Genomic DNA, 25,343 nt, shown 5'->3' on the forward strand with positions numbered 1-25,343 from the left:
AGGAAAGTGGCCTGGAAGGGCCAAGTTTACCCGTATGTCAAAAATGGGCATTTTGACATAATTGTATATGTATTTGACCATTCAAGCGAGATGGTCCTCACAGCAGAACACAAGATCCAGGGGGCGTGGTTGGATCCAGATCCAACTCCTCCCACCTTACATATTCCTAAACCTACCCATCTCCACCCCCTGATCCCTTAACCCACCCATTTCCAGCCCTAAACCTACCAATCTCCACCCCCTAGATGTGGATCCAACCTACATGACATAGCAAAGTCTCTAACGATTGAACCTTTATTACGCGGTAACGATATATACCGTCATACCGCCCAGCCCTATGCTCAGATATCATACTTTTTACACTTGTTTCACTGGGGGAAAAAAAGTCCAAATCATTCATCCATTGTGCATAAACCCTGTGCCATGAGAATAACATCTCTCTTATGGAACCCCCAGATTTCTGTGGTCACAGATGGGCCTGAGGATTAGCTCTGCAATCTGGATATTCAGGTAATACTGTCTGGTTTGTGGAGCATACCAGTTTGAAGCCCCACAAATTCCATTCCACCATGTCTGCCTCTGTGATTTTTCAGTCTTGCCCATTGTGGCTTTTCTGTGGAAAGTGGTTGTTGATTGAGCAAGGTTGATTTGTGAACGCACGGGGCCATGTGCACGCACATGACACTGCCTCTTTACGTTTTTTAATATCTTAGCTCAGTCTGTGGAATTATGAAATTGAATTGAATGTAAGTGCATATATAAGAAAGTCACACATGTGCTATTTAAGATACTACATCACAAGGTTTATATTCTTCAAATACTTTCATGTTTACATTTTATTTGAAACCCTTTTTGATTTCAAGTTTATGACTTAGGGTTTATTATTGTTTAGTATTCAGATCCCTGACTCTTTTATTGCTGTTTACTGAGTCTAGGTGTGTTTTCTCAGCACAAGTTGCAGAGATTTTATGTGTAGTGGAAAAAGGCTGCACAGTTATAACTGTATGGTTGTGGATTTGTCCATTAGAGGGCAGTAGAACAAAACTTTCTAGTTATTCAAGATGAGAATTCTGTTAGGTGCACTAAACTGTGCCCTAAGGTCTGCTGTTACTTATATAAGCACGTAGCTGTACTGTCCTTTATTGCAGGTCTCTGTAGTGCAAAACAGTTTATTAGAAAAGCATTGATTTCAGCCATATTCCAGCTATAGTTTTGTATTTTACTGTTACTTTTTCTCGTCTCCTGGAAAAAAACCTCAATAGTTTTTTAATGTGTAAAAAAAACTGAGCACTATGCAGCAACTAGGTTTTTGACATTTGGTTTTCGTGATGTTAGAGATAAAATCTGTAATTTTTCTGCATTTGCTAGATAAATGGTCTGAACAGCAACAGCAAAGATAATGGATTGTATGTTCAAGTCTCTGAATATTGTGAAAGGCTATAGAGTGCTGTGAATGATGCTGCTGTCTTTGGGATGTTTCCCCACAAACCCCTCAGAGTTATGTAAAGAATGTATGCCAGACTGCTACCCGCGACCGGATGTCTTTCATAATGAAAACAGACTTCAAGGAGGAAAACGCCCAGCCAGTGCAGACTCAGGTGCAGACCATTACGATTTATGGTATTTATTGTTTATTTGATTTTTTCATAACATGGTGGAGATGCCTTTCCCTTTAAATGAAGTGATTTTTCCATCTTTTTTGTTGGAATATTAAGATCCTGCCAGGAGGGAGGACAGCAAAGTGAGGTTGGTTTTCCAAATCTGTCTGAATGGATGATTAAAACATATAAAACTAGTGACTTAATCATAAAGTATCTTCAGGCTCAAGGTAAATGCTCAATGACGGACACTGCTTCAGGTCTTGTCAAATCTGTCACCAAACCAGAAAAAGCTGTTTACAGTAATTTCCACATTTATGAATTATTATATGACAGTTACATAAAACTCAAATTCTTTGTTTAATACTTTCCATATTAGTAAACTATACAGCATTCCAAAGACCAAGTGAGATGATGCTGTACTATCTTATATTTGCAAAAGTCCAAAATAAAAGTAGAATACAACCCTAAATCTCAGAAACATGTATCCTATTTCAGCAATATAATTAATTTACCCTATTTAACATGTTCAGAACATCTTGACCTTGCAAACATGACTAGGTTTTCAGTGAATGATTACTCAAACTATGAGGTATAGGCTTTTCATTCTGCAGTACATATGTGTGGAGATAGATGGCGATGTAGAAATCATTTTGAACAAGCTCTGTACCCCTGCTTGGCTCTAATGTGTGTGGTGTAAATAATCACTTTACATTATAACATAGAAGTAGATGAAGTCACATTGAAGTGGTTTCCACCTGATACAGTTTTAATACTCATTGAATAGTGTTTGTTAGAATGTCAAAATGCTGCACTCTAGGGACTTTCGATGAAACTATGGAAACTATGTTTCGAGACCTATGTCATCATAATCGCGTACAGGATTTTCGGTAACCATTAGTAGGTTTTTTAGGAATCATGAAGAGCATTAAAAATGGAACCGAATAATTTTCATTAAGTTCCCGCACGTGCATCTAGCACGCAGCACTGTTGGCTACTAAACTAATGGCTGCGTCCGAAAGCTCTAAGGGTGCTTTCACACCAGCGCTGTGATCCGAAATCGCCCCCCTATACCCTTAAATAGGGCACTATTTGAGGGAACAGCCATTTTTAGTGGTGTCCGAAACCATAGTGGACGTTCTCGAGTGCACTCATTCAATCCCACAATGAACTGCAAAAACGAGTGTACAACTGGTGCACGTTCAACGGCTAGAGAATGCCCATAATGCACCGCGAGAGTCACGCGCCGAATGAATTGCCGCCTCTCGCCAGAAGATGGCGCTCGCAGCTGAATAATCAATCCCCGCTCATCCGTGGTGTACAGCAGAATGTACAACACGGGTATAAATTCATTGTAAATTGATCATTAAATTGTTTGATTAGGGTTTATACATGATTTCCGTGACAGCGTTCAAGATAAATCCTTTAATCTTACTACTGGAGCTGCTAGTTTGCTAGATTCAAATGATTAATAAACAGCAAGCACAAACTATGCAAAAGCGGCATTCCTTCCGGTGCACTCAGTGTCCGAATTCACTACTCGTTTTCATTCACTCCTTCTAGTGAACTGAATTTGTGACCTAATGTAGGGAATAGTGAATGAGGGTATAGGGGGCGATTTCGGACACAGCCCAGGACTTTTGGTGCACACCTGGGGTTCGATTGACATCAGAGTTCGGTTCGTTTGGATGATGTGAACGCTGTCTTTCGAACTCAGGTGCGCACCCGCGAACCTTACCCGAGTCCGCTTAAAAAGGGTGGTCTGGGGTACGGTTCAAGTGAACTCCGGTACGGTTCTCTGCTGATGTGAACGCAATCGTACCAAATCGCGGAAGTGAAGCGATATTAATGACGTATTATTTGATAAAAATGTGTGTTTGTGTGTGTGTTTCACTCACTTTCCTGATGAGCGTGACTGACGCGCTGCAAACAGAGAGCTGTATATCACATTTCTGTTTGTCTTCAGCGTTCTTAAGAGCATTTGTAGTACATTCGTAAGACAGACGTAAGTGTCGTTATGTACCGAAGCTTTAGAAACAAAACCAACTTTTCAAAAACAAATATATAAAAAGTGCAGAGAGCAATGTTACGTGTTTTGCCACCTTCTCGCGCCGTCGTTACTAAGCAACGGGGTAAACAGCTGCTGGCTTGATGACGCAAACGAACCGCAGTTCGGACTCAAATAAAATAATATGAACGCAGTCCAGCGGGGGCAGGAGCAATCGAACTCGGGTTCGGACCAGGCACGCGAACCAAGTGTGAAAGCACCATAAAATGCTGCCTTCGGAGGCAGCATTCCAAGGCAGGAAGGCATCAAAGCACGTCCGAATACAAATTCTGCTTCATTTCCTGTCTCTAGAGGTACCTTCTTCTGATCGAATTTTGAAGGCAGCACAGATGTATCCTTCGCTGCCTTTGATATCCCACAATCCTGTGCGTTCCATTCCCTGACGGTTGAGAAAAAAAATAAAGATGGCGTCTGAAAGTTGCATTTGGTGGACAGTTTGTGTTTAAATGTATGTTTCTGACTAACTTTTTGCACTTTTGATGTTATTTCTAGCGAGAAATCAGTATTATAATAATTGAATATTCATTTAGCTATCATCAAAACTCATTCTATTTTGTTGTAGATCATTAAACCGTTGCGCTGCTGCCTCAGAAGCCTGTCCGAAATCAGTTTCATGAGGTGCCTTCGTGCAAAAACCATAGACTGTATAAAACCATGGACGTAGTGTCCGTGACGTCACCTGAAGAGTTGAAGAGGTTTTTGAAGCTCAAAGTGGGCAGAGCCAGCCGTCGCCATCTTGGCAGCGTGTCACTCCCGTATAATCGAAAATGGGCAAAGAGGCGGGAGCTGGTTGCTGAAACCACGCCCACCTAGCTCGACGGTGGTGACAGCAGCGGCAATCCACCTGTCACTCAAGTGGCCACGCCCCTCATTATGCAGAACTTTAAGGCTTAATATAATTTAAACGGATGACTTATAAAAAAATTCACCCCCCTCACAGTTGTCATGAAGGGCCAAATCTAAAAGCTATATAGACCAAAATCATTTTTTGAACCAGGCTGTAAAGTTGGGCATTTTAACATGGGGAGTCTATGGGATTGACTCCCTTTTGCAGCCAGCCTCTAGCGGCCAGTTGACGAATTACAGTTTAAGTCACTTCCTTGTTGGCTTCAAGAGAGAGAGCGGGAGGTTGCCGCTTGGCAAAAACGCTGCCTGTAAAGTAATTGCCTCATAAGGCAGCGCAAGACAGCTACCTAGGCTTTCGGACGCAGCCAATGTTTCCAGCTACTGAGATCAATCATTCCGATTCCTTAACGAAAGACTCTTGAGCCGGTTCTTTTTGTCAATCACAAACACTTGCGAATTATTAAAAGATGCGATGAACTTTTGTGCAGTTACAAACGACTGAACCGAGCGTTATTTTCGACTCAGACATGTGTTTTGTCGAACTTTATGCTCATGAGAATACAATCAATATTAAATCATACTTGTGGGTTTTTCTTTAGATTTTTTTTTTTTGTAATCAGTGGTAATTTATAGAAATGAATGAATCTCATGATTTAGCGATAGCTAAATATGTAAAAAGCACTTCAAATATTTCTACCTCAAATGTTTTCTACCAAAATAAATTGTTAGCATGAATCGGAACCGTCCCTAATCATAGCGCCATCCAAATGCTGTCTAATAAGAAGGCAGTTGACTAGGATTTGAAACGCCGCCACTGTGTATTCCTTCGTGTGTCAATGTGTCCGAGATTGACTGATGTTACAAACGACTGAACCGAGCGTTATTTTCGACTCAGACATGTGTTTTGTCGAACTTTATGCTCATGAGAATACAATCAATATTAAATCATACTTGTGGGTTTTTCTTTAGATTTTTTTTTTTGTAATCAGTGGTAATTTATAGAAATGAATGAATCTCATGATTTAGCGATAGCTAAATATGTAAAAAGCACTTCAAATATTTCTACCTCAAATGTTTTCTACCAAAATAAATTGTTAGCATGAATCGGAACCGTCCCTAATCATAGCGCCATCCAAATGCTGTCTAATAAGAAGGCAGTTGACTAGGATTTGAAACGCCGCCACTGTGTATTCCTTCGTGTGTCAATGTGTCCGAGATTGACTGAGTGTCTCTTCAGTTGGGAGTTGTAAGAAGGGGTGGGACGATCCGAGCAATCTCTCAACCGCTGAGGTACAACCGCGCTGGATGGTGTGTAATGGATCCCAGTCGCGCATGCAAAGTTTGGGAGCGGCGAACTGAGCCGGATTTTCGTTTGACAACCTCAGAGCCACTGACAATGTCTGTATCTACGACAGGTTGTCCTGTGGAAAAGAGCAGCCATGCACTTTAATCAAGCGCGGAGTAGATCACATGCAAGAGGCGAGTCGCTGGAGCTGTTAGACATTTTCATGAGCATACAGTGAAGTCGCTCGGGGACTTTATGCGGATGATTGCAATGATTATTGAACTCGCGGGAGCCCAAACAGCGCGTGCCAGCTGTCGGGAACTGACCTTACTGCAAGAATGATGATGATGATGATGATGATGAAGGGGGGCAAGTGAACGTTTTAGGTACAAAACACGAAATGTCAAGTTAAAATATTGCTGTATTATGCCTTTATATCCTATAGCTACTTAAATGTTAGATATATGTATATTATGTTTTAGGGAAGACATGTAGACAAGTGTTTTAAGATCTTGACTTTATATTTACGTTTTTTTTGAGGAGTAAGTAATGAAAATCTTTCAGATTATAATCAGTAATACACTTTTTTTGTTGCATGGGCTCACAGGTATCAGATAATAATTGCTAATGATATTTAAGGGGTAAATCCACAAAATTCCACATGCTTTTCATGCTTCTTATTTTGACAAATATCTGAATACCTGGTCTGACAGCATGTCCTCCCATGTTTGTTGCAGAAATGCATGTGTTGGTTAAACATAAGTATGATTACCTATGCCTTAACCCATTAAATCTGGCTTAGTCTCAGCCAATATCATTCATTCATTTACTAAATCCTGAATTGCCAGAAATCATAATAATAATAATAAATATCAGTTCCATTATGGTTTACTCTTAAAATGGCACTCTACTACAGCTGTTATGTGTTTAATGTGTTTGCTAATCTCATTTGTTATTTTTCCATCATTATAAGTGGCCGGTATTACTTTCATGTAGCCTAGTGGTCTTATCTGAACGTATAGTGGTTGAAGTCAAAAGGAGACCATCAGCTACTGCAAATGCTGCTTTGTGAATGGAAGTGTTCTATCTGTGAAGGAAGCACTGCGTAAATAGACACTATAAATCTACTTATCTCTGAGTCACATAAGCTCCCCAGCAGCACTACACAAAGAGAGATACTCTATATCCTCACATGTTTTAAACTGCTTTCTGAAACCCACTTGACACAGGCAATTTATGAATGAACAAAAAGTGCTTTGGTCAACTTATTGCACTGAATATTCCCTCCACAAAATGTATTACAGCAATTCTGCATCCTGAGACTTCAGTTATGGGGTTGTACAAGGCATATTCTGTGGAATAATCCAAAAACTTTTCTTCTCTGTTTATGTTCTTTATGAATTATTTTTGCACTGCTTTGAAAGACAGAATCCCCATGCAGTTTTTGAGCACACTGTCAGGATTTGGCGATGAGTACATCCCTGAATTCCTTTGAACCCCCTAAGGGAATAATAGGTTTGTGCAACCAATTGGAACAGGTTTTGTGGTAACTAAGCTCTGTTTAAAGCAACGGGTCATGTTTGGGTTGTTTGACTCTTGTCCCTGTCCCAAACGAACAATTTTGTTGTGCTTTCCACAATCCTAACTGGTTTAGAGGTGGATGACCATCTGTCTCTGATAATCTGAGTGAGGATACATGGTTCCCTGTTTCATTATCTTGTATATACTACTGTTCAGAAGTTGGAGGTCAGTACATTTTTAAAGGGATGGTTGATTAGGATTTCACTTTTTTACTTTAGTTAGTGTGTAATGTTGCAGCATTACACACTAGCATGTTAGAGCATAAACAACGTCTGCAAAGTTACGACTCTCAAAGTTCAATTCAAATGAAGATATTTTCTTTTAAAGAAATCAATGTTCAAGGACTACAAAAAAGGCTGATAGGGACTACAACAAGCTTCTTCCCGAGTTTGTGACATCACAAACCCCCGATGTTTACGTAAACCCTGCCCCCGGGAGCATGCAACTACTCGTAATGGTAAGGGGGCATGATGTTTCCAGACAATGTGCACTAGGCAGTTAGTGAATCACAAACACACTGGGCCAGCTAACCGATTGGTATTTCTTAGTGAGGGGCTTCATAGAACCAGGAACTCAGCAGACCGTTTTGAAGAGAACGGAAACAGCGGTGTAGAATAAAGGTAAAATATGTTAAAATAATGTGTTTTTTTTTTAAAACAAAGCATGAACACGTTACACTGCACCCCATAAACACAATCAAGCCTTCGAAAAAATCTGCTCAACCATCACTTTAAGGACGTTTATAATGTTACAAAACATTTTGATTTCAAATAAATGCTTTTTAGTCATCAAAGCATCCTGAAAAAAATTGTATCACAGTTTTTACTAAAGCAATAAGCCCCAAGAAGCCATGGTTTACAGTGAATTTATTACAGCTAAGGGGCGTTGTTAGGCACGACGCGAAGCGGAGTTTAGCTGTGAATATATAACAGCTAAAACCCCCTTAGCTGTTATAAATTCACTGTAAACCATGGCTTCACGGGGCTTATTGCTTTTATAAAATGGTTATTCCATATACATAGTAAGGTTTCACAGAATAAAACAGAGCAAATAAAGTGTAATGATATAAATAAAAACAGTATTCTTCCACCAAACAATGTAGTTCCTCAGAAACAGTTGGGGTTCCAACAAAGTGGTTTCTGAGCAACACACAGAAGTAAACAAAGGTGTATGTTTGTAGTGTAATTTACAACAGCTTCGATCGCAGCTCAACCAATCAGAATCAAGGACCGGAACTATCCGTTTTATAAAAAACATTTAAGCAGCACTACTGTTTGGTAATAAATGAAAAAATAAATAAAAACAATGGTAATACATGTTTCTTAATCACCAAATCAGCATATTAGAATGATTTCTGAAGAGTCATGTGGCACTGAAGACGGGAGTAATGACGGCTGAATACTCAGATTTGCATCACAGAAATACATTACATTTTCAAATATATTAACATAAAAATTGTAAAACAAATTTAAAGTATTACTGCATTACTGAGCATAAGGGATTTCTTTCAAAACACCTATACAAATCTTCATGATCTCAAATTTTTAAATGATAGTGTATGTCTTTGCTTTTATTTGCTCCTGAAGGTGTTTAACAAGAAACCGACCTTGCTTACTTGAGGTTTGCGCGTTTGATAACAGATAACCATAAAAAACGGGAAGTTCCTAATTCAAATCTCTATATTTCAGAGCTACTAGTATAGTGAACTATTTTCAAAACCAGTGTACTCACAAACTAAAACACACACTTCCATAAAAACAATATGCAAGCAAAACTGCACACATAGAAGAAATGAGAAGCTCTGTGTTGTCCTGACATCTGTCTCTCCATCTGAGAGCATTCAGATGCAGAGCCGCTTGTGGTGGGCTCTGTTTCCCCTCTGCAGACTTGTTCATGTGGTGATTGCTGACTGAGTTTTTTAAATTCAGCTCGCCACCACACTTTGGAATGTCTTTATACAGTATCTGTGTATGGCTGCCGCGGAGGCAAGATATTATACCCATAAGTTGTTTTAAGTTATATCAGGAATTGGATTTCTTTTAATGTAGAAGCATAAAATAGGACATCAAGAGTGGATGCTCAAATCAAGATTCCTTGGTAATCATTAGGGATGCACCGATAACCATTTTTTTCAGAACCGATCCAAGAGTAGAGTATCCACAGAATAGTACACACAATATTGGTGTTGGAACGGTCCTGTCTGACCGATACCTGATCTGGCAAAGAATGGCAGTATCGAATCGCCGCACCCCTAGTAATCATTGAAAGGATTTTTCGCTTTAGTGTAAGTTTTAAGTGAAAATGCTCAATAGCTTGTCTTTTTGACCTTTAGAAATATTACAGACACTAAACAGCATAGCTGATTCCAATGCCTTGGGGCTGGTGAGAATAGAAGTGTAAATGTCTGTGGTTGGACATTTGAACCTCTTGTTAAAAGCTAGATGAATGTCCTCATCCTTGTCTAAGTCACCTCATTTGCTCTTTTGGCATTTCATGAGAATGTATGGTGCATATTTTCGAGAGTTTAGCTCAGATTGTATCATTTGTCTCTCTTAACCCTTCAATCCGTTTAGACTCTATTCCAGTGTTTTTCCCTCACAAGTTGGTCTCATATTGAACTCTTTTCTTAACCACATCATTCGTAATCAGCTCAGCAAGGACATTATTTTCTTAATTTTCTGGCCAGCATTGGTTCTTGGATTCTTAGCAAAGGCCTTTTTTGCATTACCCTGGATGAGGCAGGATGGATGAAATTTCACACAGTATTTAAATGATTACTATGTAAAGTAGCAAACTTTGGGGTCATGCTTAATGAGAGTGGTTTTCAGTGTATAAACCAGAGTTCATTCAGGCTTGGTTCATGAATGACATGAATCTATTTGATATTTGTGGGATTTTTTTATTTACACAGCTATTATATCAACACACCATGAAATTCACGTTATGTCAATCTTTCATGCTCTACTGTGGTCCAACAAACACTTTGAAGTTATTTGAAGTATTTGGACACTTAAACCACTTAAAAATGTATAAATGACTACATTAAATAACAAAATATCTAAGAATGATTTCCAGGCAAATGTCACAAAAAGACACTTGTTAGGTTTTATATTTAAAACAATATGTCGTCTAGGATACCAGTGTGAACTTGAGGAGAAATTCGTACATCCGTTAAAATCTCCATACGACTAATTGGTTAGTCATTTAAAACCTTCTCATAAATGTTAGTTCTCAGAAAAGGTCTATATAGCATAATTTTTTTATGGTTTGAGGTTTGGTTATATAATGCATTCAGACATTTTAAGAGTGATTTAAGTCTCCAACTAATTTTAGGGGCACTGTATGACCTAATAATGTGATTTTATTACAAGAATCAAATGATACAGCACAACGTCTTCCTCATGTCTTCACAAATAAGCTTTTAGAATAAGATTTGTTGTTTGTTAATCTAATTGTTTTTTCAATATCATTAGCTTATTGTGACGTCTGTTTCTTGCAGTAATTTTAAGGCACCAAGCCTAATCTTAATCCTATTTTTCCCGAGTTTGTTATTAATGTGACTGCTCATTCACATGTTGTTCCCTTCTTCAGGTCAATCACATGATGCTCTGACAGTTTCTTATGTTGGTCACCACTTTGTAAAGTCATGGATCCTTGAGCAAGAACCACTAATGTAGATGCAGTTGGAAAGATACTTTTAAAGTAGTATTTGAAGAAATGTCAGTGTTTTGGTTTTGAGTATGTGCTGAGTCAGAACTTTCTGATTTTAGATTGTTTTTGATGTGTCTTTTGCACTGAGCAATGGTCCTTGAAAAGTTTCTATTTCAAAAGAGTTTTGAAGCGTTATATAGATCTCAGCTTGGACATTGACCTACATAAATCAGAGTTTTTGCTAGGAGCCTGAGCCATCTTCATCAGACCCTACAAACACATAAAAATAATCTGAAAAAGTGGAGTTGAAATGTCTTTCAGCATCTGCATAGAAGTGCTTATGTAATAATAGTTTCAATCATTGCATAATAATCATTGATATCAGATGTCAAACTTGCTCCTGACTCTTCTTCTCTTTTATGTGGTCACCAATCTATTTGTTGCATTGCCATATCTCATCTTTCAATTTCATTACACAAATCATGACAAACACTAGACTGTGGGTGTGAAGTGGTAGAATAATTTTCTCCTTTCTCCTCTCCACCAGACTGATGGAATTCACCCTGTTTGGCAGGAACTCCTAAGTGCATCTGCTTAAAGACTAAAAACATTATCCTGTCATGGAGCCATAGCTTTAGAGGGCTTTTACCCCTGTCCTGATGATGACCATGATCAGGGTCCTTTGCATTCCTCTCATGCCCCCTGTAATCCAATGTCATAATGTGACAAAATATCTTGCACCTAACCCTCAATGGTATTTCCATTCGAGTTGTTATGGTTATAGCAAATAAGGTGGAAAAGTATCTAAATCCAACCTAAGAAATGGGATTTCCTTACTTGGCCTGTCACAGTATCAGTTTATTCTTGTGAGTATGCAGGATCCGTTGCAACATATGATATCCAGGTGCACAATTTTATGCACATCTGCAGTCGCTTGGCTCACAGCCATGGGAAAACTATCCGTTTTATAAAAAACATTTAAGCAGCACTACTGTTTGGTAATAAATGAAAAAATAAATAAAAACAATGGTAATACATGTTTCTTAATCACCAAATCAGCATATTAGAATGATTTCTGAAGAGTCATGTGGCACTGAAGACGGGAGTAATGACGGCTGAATACTCAGATTTGCATCACAGAAATACATTACATTTTCAAATATATTAACATAAAAATTGTAAAACAAATTTAAAGTATTACTGCATTACTGAGCATAAGGGATTTCTTTCAAAACACCTATAAAAATCTTCATGATCTCAAATTTTTAAATGATAGTGTATGTCTTTGCTTTTATTTGCTCCTGAAGGTGTTTAACAAGAAACCGACCTTGCTTACTTGAGGTTTGCGCGTTTGATAACAGATAACCGGGAAGTTCCTAATTCAAATCTCTATATTTCAGAGCTACTAGTATAGTGAACTATTTTCAAAACCAGTGTACTCACAAACTAAAACACACACTTCCATAAAAACAATATGCAAGCAAAACTGCACACATAGAAGAAATGAGAAGCTCTGTGTTGTCCTGACATCTGTCTCTCCATCTGAGAGCATTCAGATGCAGAGCCGCTTGTGGTGGGCTCTGTTTCCCCTCTGCAGACTTGTTCATGTGGTGATTGCTGACTGAGTTTTTTAAATTCTCGCCACCACACTTTGGAATGTCTTTATACAGTATCTGTGTATGGCTGCCGCGGAGGCAAGATATTATACCCATAAGTTGTTTTAAGTTATATCAGGAATTGGATTTCTTTTAATGTAGAAGCATAAAATAGGACATCAAGAGTGGATGCTCAAATCAAGATTCCTTGGTAATCATTAGGGATGCACCGATAACCATTTTTTTCAGAACCGATCCAAGAGTAGAGTATCCACAGAATAGTACACACAATATTGGTGTTGGAACGGTCCTGTCTGACCGATACCTGATCTGGCAAAGAATGGCAGTATCGAATCGCCGCACCCCTAGTAATCATTGAAAGGATTTTTCGCTTTAGTGTAAGTTTTAAGTGAAAATGCTCAATAGCTTGTCTTTTTGACCTTTAGAAATATTACAGACACTAAACAGCATAGCTGATTCCAATGCCTTGGGGCTGGTGAGAATAGAAGTGTAAATGTCTGTGGTTGGACATTTGAACCTCTTGTTAAAAGCTAGATGAATGTCCTCATCCTTGTCTAAGTCACCTCATTTGCTCTTTTGGCATTTCATGAGAATGTATGGTGCATATTTTCGAGAGTTTAGCTCAGATTGTATCATTTGTCTCTCTTAACCCTTCAATCCGTTTAGACTCTATTCCAGTGTTTTTCCCTCACAAGTTGGTCTCATATTGAACTCTTTTCTTAACCACATCATTCGTAATCAGCTCAGCAAGGACATTATTTTCTTAATTTTCTGGCCAGCATTGGTTCTTGGATTCTTAGCAAAGGCCTTTTTTGCATTACCCTGGATGAGGCAGGATGGATGAAATTTCACACAGTATTTAAATGATTACTATGTAAAGTAGCAAACTTTGGGGTCATGCTTAATGAGAGTGGTTTTCAGTGTATAAACCAGAGTTCATTCAGGCTTGGTTCATGAATGACATGAATCTATTTGATATTTGTGGGATTTTTTTATTTACACAGCTATTATATCAACACACCATGAAATTCACGTTATGTCAATCTTTCATGCTCTACTGTGGTCCAACAAACACTTTGAAGTTATTTGAAGTATTTGGACACTTAAACCACTTAAAAATGTATAAATGACTACATTAAATAACAAAATATCTAAGAATGATTTCCAGGCAAATGTCACAAAAAGACACTTGTTAGGTTTTATATTTAAAACAATATGTCGTCTAGGATACCAGTGTGAACTTGAGGAGAAATTCGTACATCCGTTAAAATCTCCATACGACTAATTGGTTAGTCATTTAAAACCTTCTCATAAATGTTAGTTCTCAGAAAAGGTCTATATAGCATAATTTTTTTATGGTTTGAGGTTTGGTTATATAATGCATTCAGACATTTTAAGAGTGATTTAAGTCTCCAACTAATTTTAGGGGCACTGTATGACCTAATAATGTGATTTTATTACAAGAATCAAATGATACAGCACAACGTCTTCCTCATGTCTTCACAAATAAGCTTTTAGAATAAGATTTGTTGTTTGTTAATCTAATTGTTTTTTCAATATCATTAGCTTATTGTGACGTCTGTTTCTTGCAGTAATTTTAAGGCACCAAGCCTAATCTTAATCCTATTTTTCCCGAGTTTGTTATTAATGTGACTGCTCATTCACATGTTGTTCCCTTCTTCAGGTCAATCACATGATGCTCTGACAGTTTCTTATGTTGGTCACCACTTTGTAAAGTCATGGATCCTTGAGCAAGAACCACTAATGTAGATGCAGTTGGAAAGATACTTTTAAAGTAGTATTTGAAGAAATGTCAGTGTTTTGGTTTTGAGTATGTGCTGAGTCAGAACTTTCTGATTTTAGATTGTTTTTGATGTGTCTTTTGCACTGAGCAATGGTCCTTGAAAAGTTTCTATTTCAAAAGAGTTTTGAAGCGTTATATAGATCTCAGCTTGGACATTGACCTACATAAATCAGAGTTTTTGCTAGGAGCCTGAGCCATCTTCATCAGACCCTACAAACACATAAAAATAATCTGAAAAAGTGGAGTTGAAATGTCTTTCAGCATCTGCATAGAAGTGCTTATGTAATAATAGTTTCAATCATTGCATAATAATCATTGATATCAGATGTCAAACTTGCTCCTGACTCTTCTTCTCTTTTATGTGGTCACCAATCTATTTGTTGCATTGCCATATCTCATCTTTCAATTTCATTACACAAATCATGACAAACACTAGACTGTGGGTGTGAAGTGGTAGAATAATTTTCTCCTTTCTCCTCTCCACCAGACTGATGGAATTCACCCTGTTTGGCAGGAACTCCTAAGTGCATCTGCTTAAAGACTAAAAACATTATCCTGTCATGGAGCCATAGCTTTAGAGGGCTTTTACCCCTGTCCTGATGATGACCATGATCAGGGTCCTTTGCATTCCTCTCATGCCCCCTGTAATCCAATGTCATAATGTGACAAAATATCTTGCACCTAACCCTCAATGGTATTTCCATTCGAGTTGTTATGGTTATAGCAAATAAGGTGGAAAAGTATCTAAATCCAACCTAAGAAATGGGATTTCCTTACTTGGCCTGTCACAGTATCAGTTTATTCTTGTGAGTATGCAGGATCCGTTGCAACATATGATATCCAGGTGCACAATTTTATGCACATCTGCAGTCGCTTGGCTCACAGCCATGGGAAAATACTTTTTAGGAGGTTTCGGCAGTGGATATAAATGAGCGTCTTCCCAACCTGACGTCTGCACCTTCGATACAATTCATGCATAGGCGCCACTTTGAGAAGTCAGCCAAATCCGAGATTGCAGAATAGCAAACATTGTGCTTTGAAGGGAGACGTAGTTCTGAATGATTTAGCTAACACTGTATGGGAAAAGTCTTTGGCATCCTCCACTCCGTGACAACAAATCACTCCATGTAGCTCAGAGAGACGCGGGCTTCGAGGACTTGGAGACATTCGGTTGGTCGCCGTTCTGCTTAACTTGTGCTTGGCTGGAATAGATGGATTTCCCTACTGCAGCTGTGGTTTAGTCTGAGAGAGGCAATGCAGGCCTGTTGCTGGGTTTTTCTGAGACCCATTAGCTTTTACAGCAGCTTAAATTCCATGTCAGTGTGCCAGAGCTGAGATCATGGCTTGTTTTTCTTCTTGTCTGGTCTTTATCAGATGCTAATTTGCATGACAGATCTTCAGAACGGTGGGTTTTTATCTAATTTTTCACTTCAGTTGGTTCTCTCGAGTGTAATAATGAATATGTGTCTGCTTCAGTGGGACACTGATGTTGGCTATCGTCTGAAAGCGCTCCATCAGTGCATGGCACACACCTGCTGAGAAAAACTGCAGCTATAGAGCTGACTGCGTTTTTTAACCATTCATCTGCATCCACATTCCTTCTTTCCTTCGATACCTCCACTGATATCTTTTTTTTGTCCCCTGCATTTTCCCCTGTGGTTTTCATCCATCATTCGGGCTCTGAGAGACAGATGGTAGTTGGCTGAATGTTTGATCAGTGGCCTAAATGAAAGGAGTTTATGGCTTTTGATTGATATGAGGTCGATGAGCGCCATTACAGTGTCTTGTTATATCACTTTATTGTGTGGTAATGTAATGTTTATGTTGCCCTGAGCTCATGATCCAGCATGTGTGGGTTGGCAAAGCTTGAGTTGAATGGTCTAGCAAAAGTAAGTAATGACACGGACTGAACTTACATCATGACATCATGTACATAAATCACGTTTAGAGCTGCAGACTCACTCACTGCAGACTTAAGACACTCCTTCTCTTTTATTAAAGAGGCAGTTCATCAGTTCAAATAGTCATCATTAACCTTCATGTTGTTCCAAACCCTCTTTGACATTCTTCTGTGGAACACAAAGTGTGAAATTTTGATTAATATTCTGGCTTTTTTTTTCTAGTAAAAGTCGAGCCTAAAATGATGAAAAAGCACCATTAGAGATTCAAACGTGGACTATATGTATTCTGAAGTCATGCAGTAGCCAAAATTGAATTGGTTATTTACTGAAAATATCTCAGCTGTGTCTCACAAATAAAATATTATGTGTCAGGCTTTATTTCAGTTTGTTCCTCCGCACATATTTTTCAGTCTGGTCTTCTGGAATGGCATGAGGGAGAGTCAATGAAGATGGGATTTTCATTTTTGGGTAAACAGGCATGAAATGAAAAATGTACCTAATTTATTTTCTAAATATTGTTCTCTTAATCTTGTTGCAAACAATTCATCCATGCATATATTTCTTTTTTAACTGTTTTGACCACTTAATTTTGAATAAAAATGTCATAAGTGGATCTTCCGGTAAATCAACAAACTTGTCTCTGGTGACGTATGTCAAACTTTTACTTTTACAATCATTAAACCCCGTCCACAAGTCAACTACAAACTTGCATTGAGAGCCTCCATTTTTTAGTGCAACAAACAGACTCGGGTGACCTCACTCTGTCATTAGCAGCTGGCCAGAGTGCAGAATGCATCTTTTTGACAGATGATTTGAGCCAAAACTCAGAGGTTGTTATATACATGACTACTACTTTAAGTGAGGTATGTCATGAAACATACATTCTTTAAGAGGTGAATGATAGTAACATATAGTGTACCATGTTATTGTACTGATAACGCTGGATATACTGTATAAATGTCAACAAGCAAAAAAGTTTTTCAGTTTGAGTGTTTTGATTTTCATTTAAAATATGGCATGCAGTTGCTCCAAACAATGGTATAAACATCACTCAATATAAATTGTGATCATCCTAAATAATAACACAATTACAATTTCAATGGAATAATTGACAATTATCATTTTTGTCATAGTCATGCAGCCCTAGTATCTCCTCCATTGTCTGGCTTGCTTTTTAGGGGATGAAAGGAAATGCTTTGTTGTGTTACATCAGCACTGTCAGTATGGCTCGTCATTGTCATAGAAAGTCCAGTCCCCTATGCTATTGTACGGCTGAAAGCATGGAAAACTAGGGAAACAATTCCCTTAGCCACAGTTAATTAGGTCTGTGTGCAGCTCTGGATGTAGTGTTACCATAATATTGAAGGACACTGTTCATTCATTTGACCCTGGGACCCTGACATCAGTTAAACTCAAGGTGTGTGTGCTCTTTTAACATTTCTTAAGGCTAGATGGTTGTTCAGCAGTTTGTCTATGTTTTTATTTGGTCTGCTTTAAAGGGATAGTTCACCCAAAAATGAAGTTATGATTGATTTGCTGTCATGCCATTCCAAACCAGTGCTTACTTTCTTCTGTGGAACACCAAACATTTCACAAAATATCTTCATTTTTCTCTTCCTCATGTTGTTCTAAAACTTGTATGATTTTGTCGGATGATCTGACATAAAACACATAAGGTGCAATATACACTATTGTTCACCAAGGCTGTATTTGTTGGATCAAAAATACTGTAAAAACAACAATGTTGTGAAATATTAATATATTAATACCGGTAAATATTAATGAAAATGTTATCGATTTTAAAATGTAATTTATTGCTGTGATGGCTAAACAGATCCTTCAGAAATCATTCTAATATGCTGATTTGATGCTCAAGAAACATGTATTAATATTTTTAACGGTTGTGCTGCTTATTTTTTTAACCATTAAATATCATGCGTGCCCTTCTTAGTATGAGGACTGACAATATGTACCATAATTATATCATACCAAGCAACTTGTGTGTTATATTCAAGTCTTCTGAAGTCATACAATAACTTTATCTGAGAAATAGACCAAAATTTAGGTCGATATTAGCCAAATCATCGAGTCAGTGTTTGACCTCAAGAACCAGATCGGATTTATAAACAAGAATTTGGACTGGTTTTGTGGACTGTGGACTTCTCATGAGCTCTCTTGAATGCACAAAACAGAGCTACAGTGGATATGTTTTTAGGTTTTAACAGCTTTACATCCCAAGTCTTAATTCACTTACATGTAAAAGAGTGGACAAGATACTATTTAAAAATTCTTTTTTGGTGTTCCACAGAGAAACTAGGTCATCTGGGTGTGATCTGTAAAAATGCATTTGACTGCAGGGCAGTGTGTTTAATGTGATTGTAAATGTTTGATTTGATGGACAGCTCTGTAATCCTTAGTACTGAGGGACAAAACATGTTTATTTTGGTATCAAACTGGTTGACTTTCATTGGGATCGTGTAGTAGCAGTTTGTTCATTTTCTTTCTTATTTCTTCACAGTTACTTGGCGGACCAGTGCTGGAATGGAGGCTGCATCTACCTGATCATGCTGCGAAGAATTAAACGCAAGGCTTCTCTCCCTCCATGCAATGGCAGTGGAGGCAAATCTGTGGACGTCTCTAATGAGCACCATCACAATGCCTCCTCCGAGCCTGCAGGCAGCCCCACACAGAATGGACAGAATGGCAAACGAACCCGCAAATTTGGTGTCATTTCCCGCTCCTCCTTCACTCGTGACAGCAAAGACAGTAAAGATAGCCGGGACTTTGAGCATGAGAATGGCTACAGCTCCATGGAGGCAGAGGTCACGTCCCCAGAGAGCAGCACCCCTCAGGACACACCGACCGATTATAGTCCAGTCATTGGCTCCTCAGAGGTGATATCCAATCACATGAAAGTGGGGAGCACAGCCACCCTACCTAGCCGATTCCACTCACCCCTGTCTGAATGCTACAAAACAGAGTCAATAAACAGTGAACCTTCCAGCCAGGTAAGAAATATAACAGTATGAAAACTATTGTTTTAATGTAAGCTGTTGGAACTGGTTATTCAAAAAAGTGCAGAGTTGAATGAATGCTTGAATCTACTAGGACTTTAAAAGAATATTATGTAAACATTAAAATATTTAAAATTAGTATATGATATAGAAATGTTTTATTTATGAAAAATAATTATGTATTAATACAATTTCTACATTTTAGATAATAAACATATTAAATAACAAATAAATTAAATACATACTCTATTTTAAAAAGCTATATTATATATTATGAAATAGTGTAAATTATAAAACGGTCCACATTATAATGTGTTCTATATTATAAAGCCAAACTGTTTGAAGTCTGTTGTGTCTGCGGAAAAGTTGCACAGATTATGGCTTGAAATGTCTCTATTAAAAAGCTAAGCAAATAAACAGAAAAGAGGGCACTTTAAAGTCTTTGGAAACACCCTTAAAGTGCACATGTTTGAACATTTGCGCACTCTGCCATTGACTTTGCTTTGAGGTTGAATGAGTGGTCGGTTGATGCTCATGTTGTAATTAAAAGTTTGGACCCCACAGTGCGGCTAACTGCATATGTTTCCGATTTGATTCTTCATTGGGACCGCTAGTGTTCCTTGGAGCATGTAAGCTTTGTGACATTAGACTGAGTGGCTCACTCAAAATAACCATAAGGGTTCTTCTAGATGTATTCATGTGTCAGTGGTTGGAAGAACTGCTTGGAGGGGTCATCCCAAAAAGCTGTATGGGTCTGATTTTGAACCATCACACGGGATTTCAAAAACCGACAAGGTGCGGGTTCCATGAGATTCTGCAAAAAGCCATTTTCGGAAAGCCACATGAGAGGACAACAGACTGAATCCATATGCTTAATTGTATAACTGTGTCCTTAACTAACATTTAAAATACAATTTTAAAAGTTCTCCCACACAGATTTAGCAAATACATGCTCTTTGAAGGGCTTGAGGTGGGTTATATTTTTAATAGGTATGCACAATATGGGTACCATATTGGTTGTAGGCTGATTGTTAGATTTTTTAAATTATTATTATTATTGCTTGTTATTGGGTATTACGTAACTTTTTTTGGTTAAAAATGATCCGAAATCAATATTTGAGCAATTACATAACCAGCCAGTGTTCAAAACTATCGCCTTACTTTAGCCCGATTCACAACGGTCAGCTTATAATAATGTTTTCTAATTTGAGTGGTATGGGTAGGCTTTCGTGGGAAAATCGAGCATGCCGCTGCATCATTACGTCACTTCTGTAAACATAAAGAAGTTGTCCCGGCTACTAGGCTACATTAAATGATACATTTAATTATTCTAGCTGCTGTGAGAAAAGGCTATAAACGATCCGCCACCTGCAGGATCCTCACATGCGAATGTGAGGATCCTGCAGGTAGCGGATCGTTTTATAGCCTTTTCTCACAGCAGCTAGAATAATTAAATGTATCATTTTGATGGCGGATTGTAATCCAGAAAGGATTTTGTGTTTATGAAACACATGTGAATGAAATTAAATTATATTCCACTTATAAATGTGCTTCTGATTACAGATGACAGCCTGGGATTACAAAGATTTGTATTTTAAAGAAAACCAGTTCGAAGGGAGCATAATTAGCTTTTTGGGTTAAAAGAATTTCCTAATATGAAATTCGACGAGTATGACAATTAGAGATTAGACTGTACAGAAATTGAAATCTACACGCTAATACACACTACACTCATAGTCACCGATGCTGATGTTGTTAACATCAATCATTTGAGAATAAAGCATAACAATAATAATAATTTGAACGGTTTGATGTGATATGAGCTGGCAATATGGTGAGAATTATTATTTGGGTCATTTTCCAAGACGTAGGCTAGAATCTGTGATTGCGAAGTACAGTAAATATCCACACCGGTGCGGTGACTGACTGCCACACATACTCTTCAGAACATTAGATTCAGCCGCGCCGACTCAGAACCCACGCAAGCTAGATAATTCCACACACAGCTGCAATTCCAGGTTTTCAAACAGAGATGGCGACAAAGAGGCAAAACTTACAGACTGCAGCTTTAATCTTAAAAATAATTTAATAAAATGTAATTTAATAACACTGTTAAATTTAATCTGTCATGTCTAACATACAAAATAATAAAATACATTTCCTTTACATTCCTACAGAGATTACCATGTAAGTAATTAGTAGCATTAAAGTGTCTGTGCAAGCACTGGGTAGGAGCATGTCAGTGGGAGGATGTGCAAGCTTATTTTGACAGTGAACAGGAAAAACGTGAGAAGAGAGGCGGCAGTAGACCATCTCACTTAGGTATCCCGTGTCGGTGATTCATCCTGCCGACAGGCTTTCCTTGAGAACATGCCCCTCTCCTAGACAGATTTCAAAGGAAACGTGAACAAGTGGCAGCATGTTTATAGTTCTGAGGTGTGTGCTAACCCAACTGTCATGTTGGGAAGGAGTCTTAAAGGTGTTTCTGCGCCACAAGAGGCACCAAGCGGAATTGCAAAAATAATGAGCTCTTCTAAGCAGGCTAGAAACCTAGAAGCACCCTCTATCTAGGCTGAATAGACAGACACACTACCATTCAAAAGTTTGGGGTCAGTAAGATTCTTATTATGTTTTAAAAAAAAAAAGAAGTCTCTTGTGGTAAACAAGGCTGCATTTATTTAATAAAAAAATACAGTAAAACAGTAATATTGTGAAATATTATTACAATTTAAAAGTACTGTTTTCTGTTTTAATATATTTTAAAGATGTAATTTATTCCTGTGATGGCAAAGCTGAGCAGCCATTACTCCAGTTTTCAGTGTCACATGATCCTTCAGAAATCATTCTAATATGCTGATTTGGTGCTTATGTTTCATATTATCAATGTTGAAATTAATATGTTGGTGAAAACCTTGACAACTTTTTTTCCACGACACTTTGATGGATCAAAAGTTTAAAAGATCAATAGTAAAGACTTTTACACTGTTACAAAAAAACGCTGTCACATTTAATCAATTTAATGCATTCCTATTGAATAAAAGTAATCATTTCTTTAAAAAACTTCTTTAAATCTTTTTTACAATAGAATATTTAGCTAATACCTAAAAAGTAATTGTGGCAAGTTTGTCAAGTCTGTAAAGAATACCAGTGTTTTTTTTTTTCTTCCACCATGTTAACATCTTGCCAGTGTTTATTTGTGTTTCAGTATGTTTTGGCTTCTAATGTTAGCTGTCACATTTAATCAATTTAATGCATTCCTATTGAATAAAAGTAATCATTTCTTTAAAAAACTTCTTTAAATCTTTTTTACAATAGAATATTTAGCTAATACCTAAAAAGTAATTGTGGCAAGTTTGTCAAGTCTGTAAAGAATACCAGTGTTTTTTTTTTCTTCCACCATGTTAACATCTTGCCAGTGTTTATTTGTGTTTCAGTATGTTTTGGCTTCTAATGTTAGCCATTTTTAACATTGAAAAAAAACAATATTTCCTTTAACTCTGTGCATACAGGCACTAAAACAGAGCTTTGAATGACAACATGGTAACAAAATGAAAGGTTATGTAAAATCAAATTAGTATGACAAGAGAATAATTGTTTGGAATATTGTTAAAAAATATATTTTAGGCTAATTTCATTACACGTCTTTGAAATGGTTTTTGAAAATGCACGGGCTTCTGTGTTAGTGTTACTGTTAGAAAAGCTTTGATGTCAGGCACAATAGCTATAAATGGCTCGCTGGCTGAAATGAATTCATGCATTCAAACACTGCCTTTCGAGTAAGGCTACAGTAGTCCTGCAGTGCTACCAAAGTCACTTTACATTTTCACAGGTGATGAAAGCACTGTCCTCTTGGATTCATTGTTTGCATAATTAATTGCTATTTGTTTTTCTCAAATAGTTTTATAGTAAACTGTGATTTGTGTCTTCGTATTTAAAATATTGAATGACTTTATTAAATCACTTTTTATATTGCATAAGTTGATTATGTAAAGCCTGACTGAAAAAAACGCACACTGAACGTCATGATATTAATATATGTTATGGATTTTTAAGTTCAGTAAGGAAGATGTTAGTTTTTCCTACAACTGGAGTTGAGAATCAGGATCACTTCCATTTAACCTCATTTTATGAAGCTGTCAGTTATTTTGCTGTCAGTTATTCATTCAAAAGCAGAGAGTAATAACATCTTTTATTTATAGTTAAAAGCTATTTAGCCATCATAATAGACAAAAAGCTCACCTCATTTTGCTTTTTTTTCAGTTAATGCCACAGCAGACAGGAAGAAAGAACAAACTGCACAAGTAAACATATTTTGTCCCTTACACTTCAAATCCAAAACATTTGACTTAAAATGTCATTTGATGAACCTGAATTCATATTTGAGACTAAATTTCATATTTTATCGAAGGACAAGAGCATTAATGAACAGTAATGGCAGTGAACATATTAAGACTGATGACGTGCAGCTCAGAGAGTGAAAGAAGTGGCTGTTGAATCTGTCAGAAACAGGTGCTCCTAAAGTTTTCCTCCTGTTCACCTCCTGTTCAGAGATGATCAGTAGTTATTTTTGCAAGAAATGCAGCATAAAATAGGAAGCATTTTGAGAACTGTAATGTAAGTTTAACCACAAAACAGCTGCTGCAGGGCTTGCGGTTTATTTAGTGTTATATAATGAAGAACATTCCTGATTGTTGCACCATACGGATAAATATCCCCCTGTTCTCTACAGCCCTGTGAGGGCAGCCGGATCTGGAATATGCACGTGGTGAAGGGTCAGGATGGACTGGGTATCCAGATCACGGGCGGTCGAGGGTCCAAGCGCTCTCCTCACGGTATCATCGTGGCCCACGTGGAGGAGGGAGGAGCTGCACAGAGGTAAACTGATTTCATTTGCAAAAGTTTTCATTTGCTGGCGTGGCAACAGTAGGTGCTGTGGTGACCCTGCTCAATCAGCATCTCATGCATATGCGAGCGTCAGGAAGTCTTGAGTGCCCTCCACGTCCACGATACTCATTCATCTTCAAAGCCATCGTGACACTCTCACATGGGTGCACACAAAATAGTCACGCTGCCATATATACGATTATGACCAGTTCATAAGTTATCAGAAGTTTATTATTATATTAATTAATATGTTTTTAATAACTATGATGGCATAGGTAATGCAGCTTTTTCTTCCACATGCAGACGCAGCACCAGCTCACTGAAACCGAACATTTTTGAAAACGCCTTCCAGGGTGAAGATTTTCAAAAACTCCGGTTGCAGTGTTATCGTGTAGACAGCGAAACCGGAGTTTTTGGCTTGTGACGTCGAAGCCCGAGCTGTTATCTCCACATACTGGAGACTTTTTCAGGCTTCTGATCGGCCAACATGGCTTTACGGTTGAGATTATATCGTCACCTGTTGGTTTGGCATGCTCTTGACAGTGCTTCATAGCATGCATTTGCGTTTTCATGTGGACAGATTTTTTTAAAAACAGAAGAAGGAAAAACCCCGTTTATAAAATACCTGTGTACGTGTAGATGTAAAAACGAGTAAAATGAGCATGTATAATTAAATATTCACTATTTACTGACACTGATCAATCATAAAGTAAATAGTATCATATTAGTAATTATGGTAATTTAACAGTGTTTGTCAATATTGAATATTTAATTTAACTGTTTACATTATTTTATTTGTATTCTTTTTTTTGGGATGCACAATATATCATAAAATAAATATACAACATATCATAAAATAAACAAGCATTACATACAAAGCACTGATATGAAGTACAGATGAACAATGTAATTTTGAATACATATACACACACACACAAAAAATCACAATATTGTCATATCATGACCCAGATATCAATGAAATACCATATCCCTGGCTTCCTGGTGATTTCCACATCTAGTGATCTGCAGTACCATGGTATGTAAGCAAATTGCTGTCATTTTGCAAAGCTAGACAGAGTCAGCATGTGATTCTAA

General features: G+C 37.7%; 1 protein-coding gene across 1 annotated transcript in view; it reads left to right on the forward strand.

The window, feature by feature from the left end:
* The window catches only part of pdzd2 (PDZ domain containing 2), an 86,390-nt gene that overhangs the window by 29,739 nt on the left and 31,308 nt on the right, over positions 1-25,343 (forward strand). The window contains exons 4-5 of the mRNA XM_016294376.1: positions 18,869-19,358; positions 24,094-24,239. Coding sequence (XP_016149862.1) covers positions 18,869-19,358; positions 24,094-24,239 — 636 coding nt within the window. The remainder of the gene's footprint in view (positions 1-18,868; positions 19,359-24,093; positions 24,240-25,343) is intronic.

This window comes from Sinocyclocheilus grahami, unplaced genomic scaffold, assembly GCF_001515645.1.
Source record: "Sinocyclocheilus grahami isolate Dianchi unplaced genomic scaffold, SAMN03320097.WGS_v1.1 scaffold317.1, whole genome shotgun sequence".
Taxonomy (NCBI): Eukaryota; Metazoa; Chordata; class Actinopteri; order Cypriniformes; family Cyprinidae; genus Sinocyclocheilus; species Sinocyclocheilus grahami.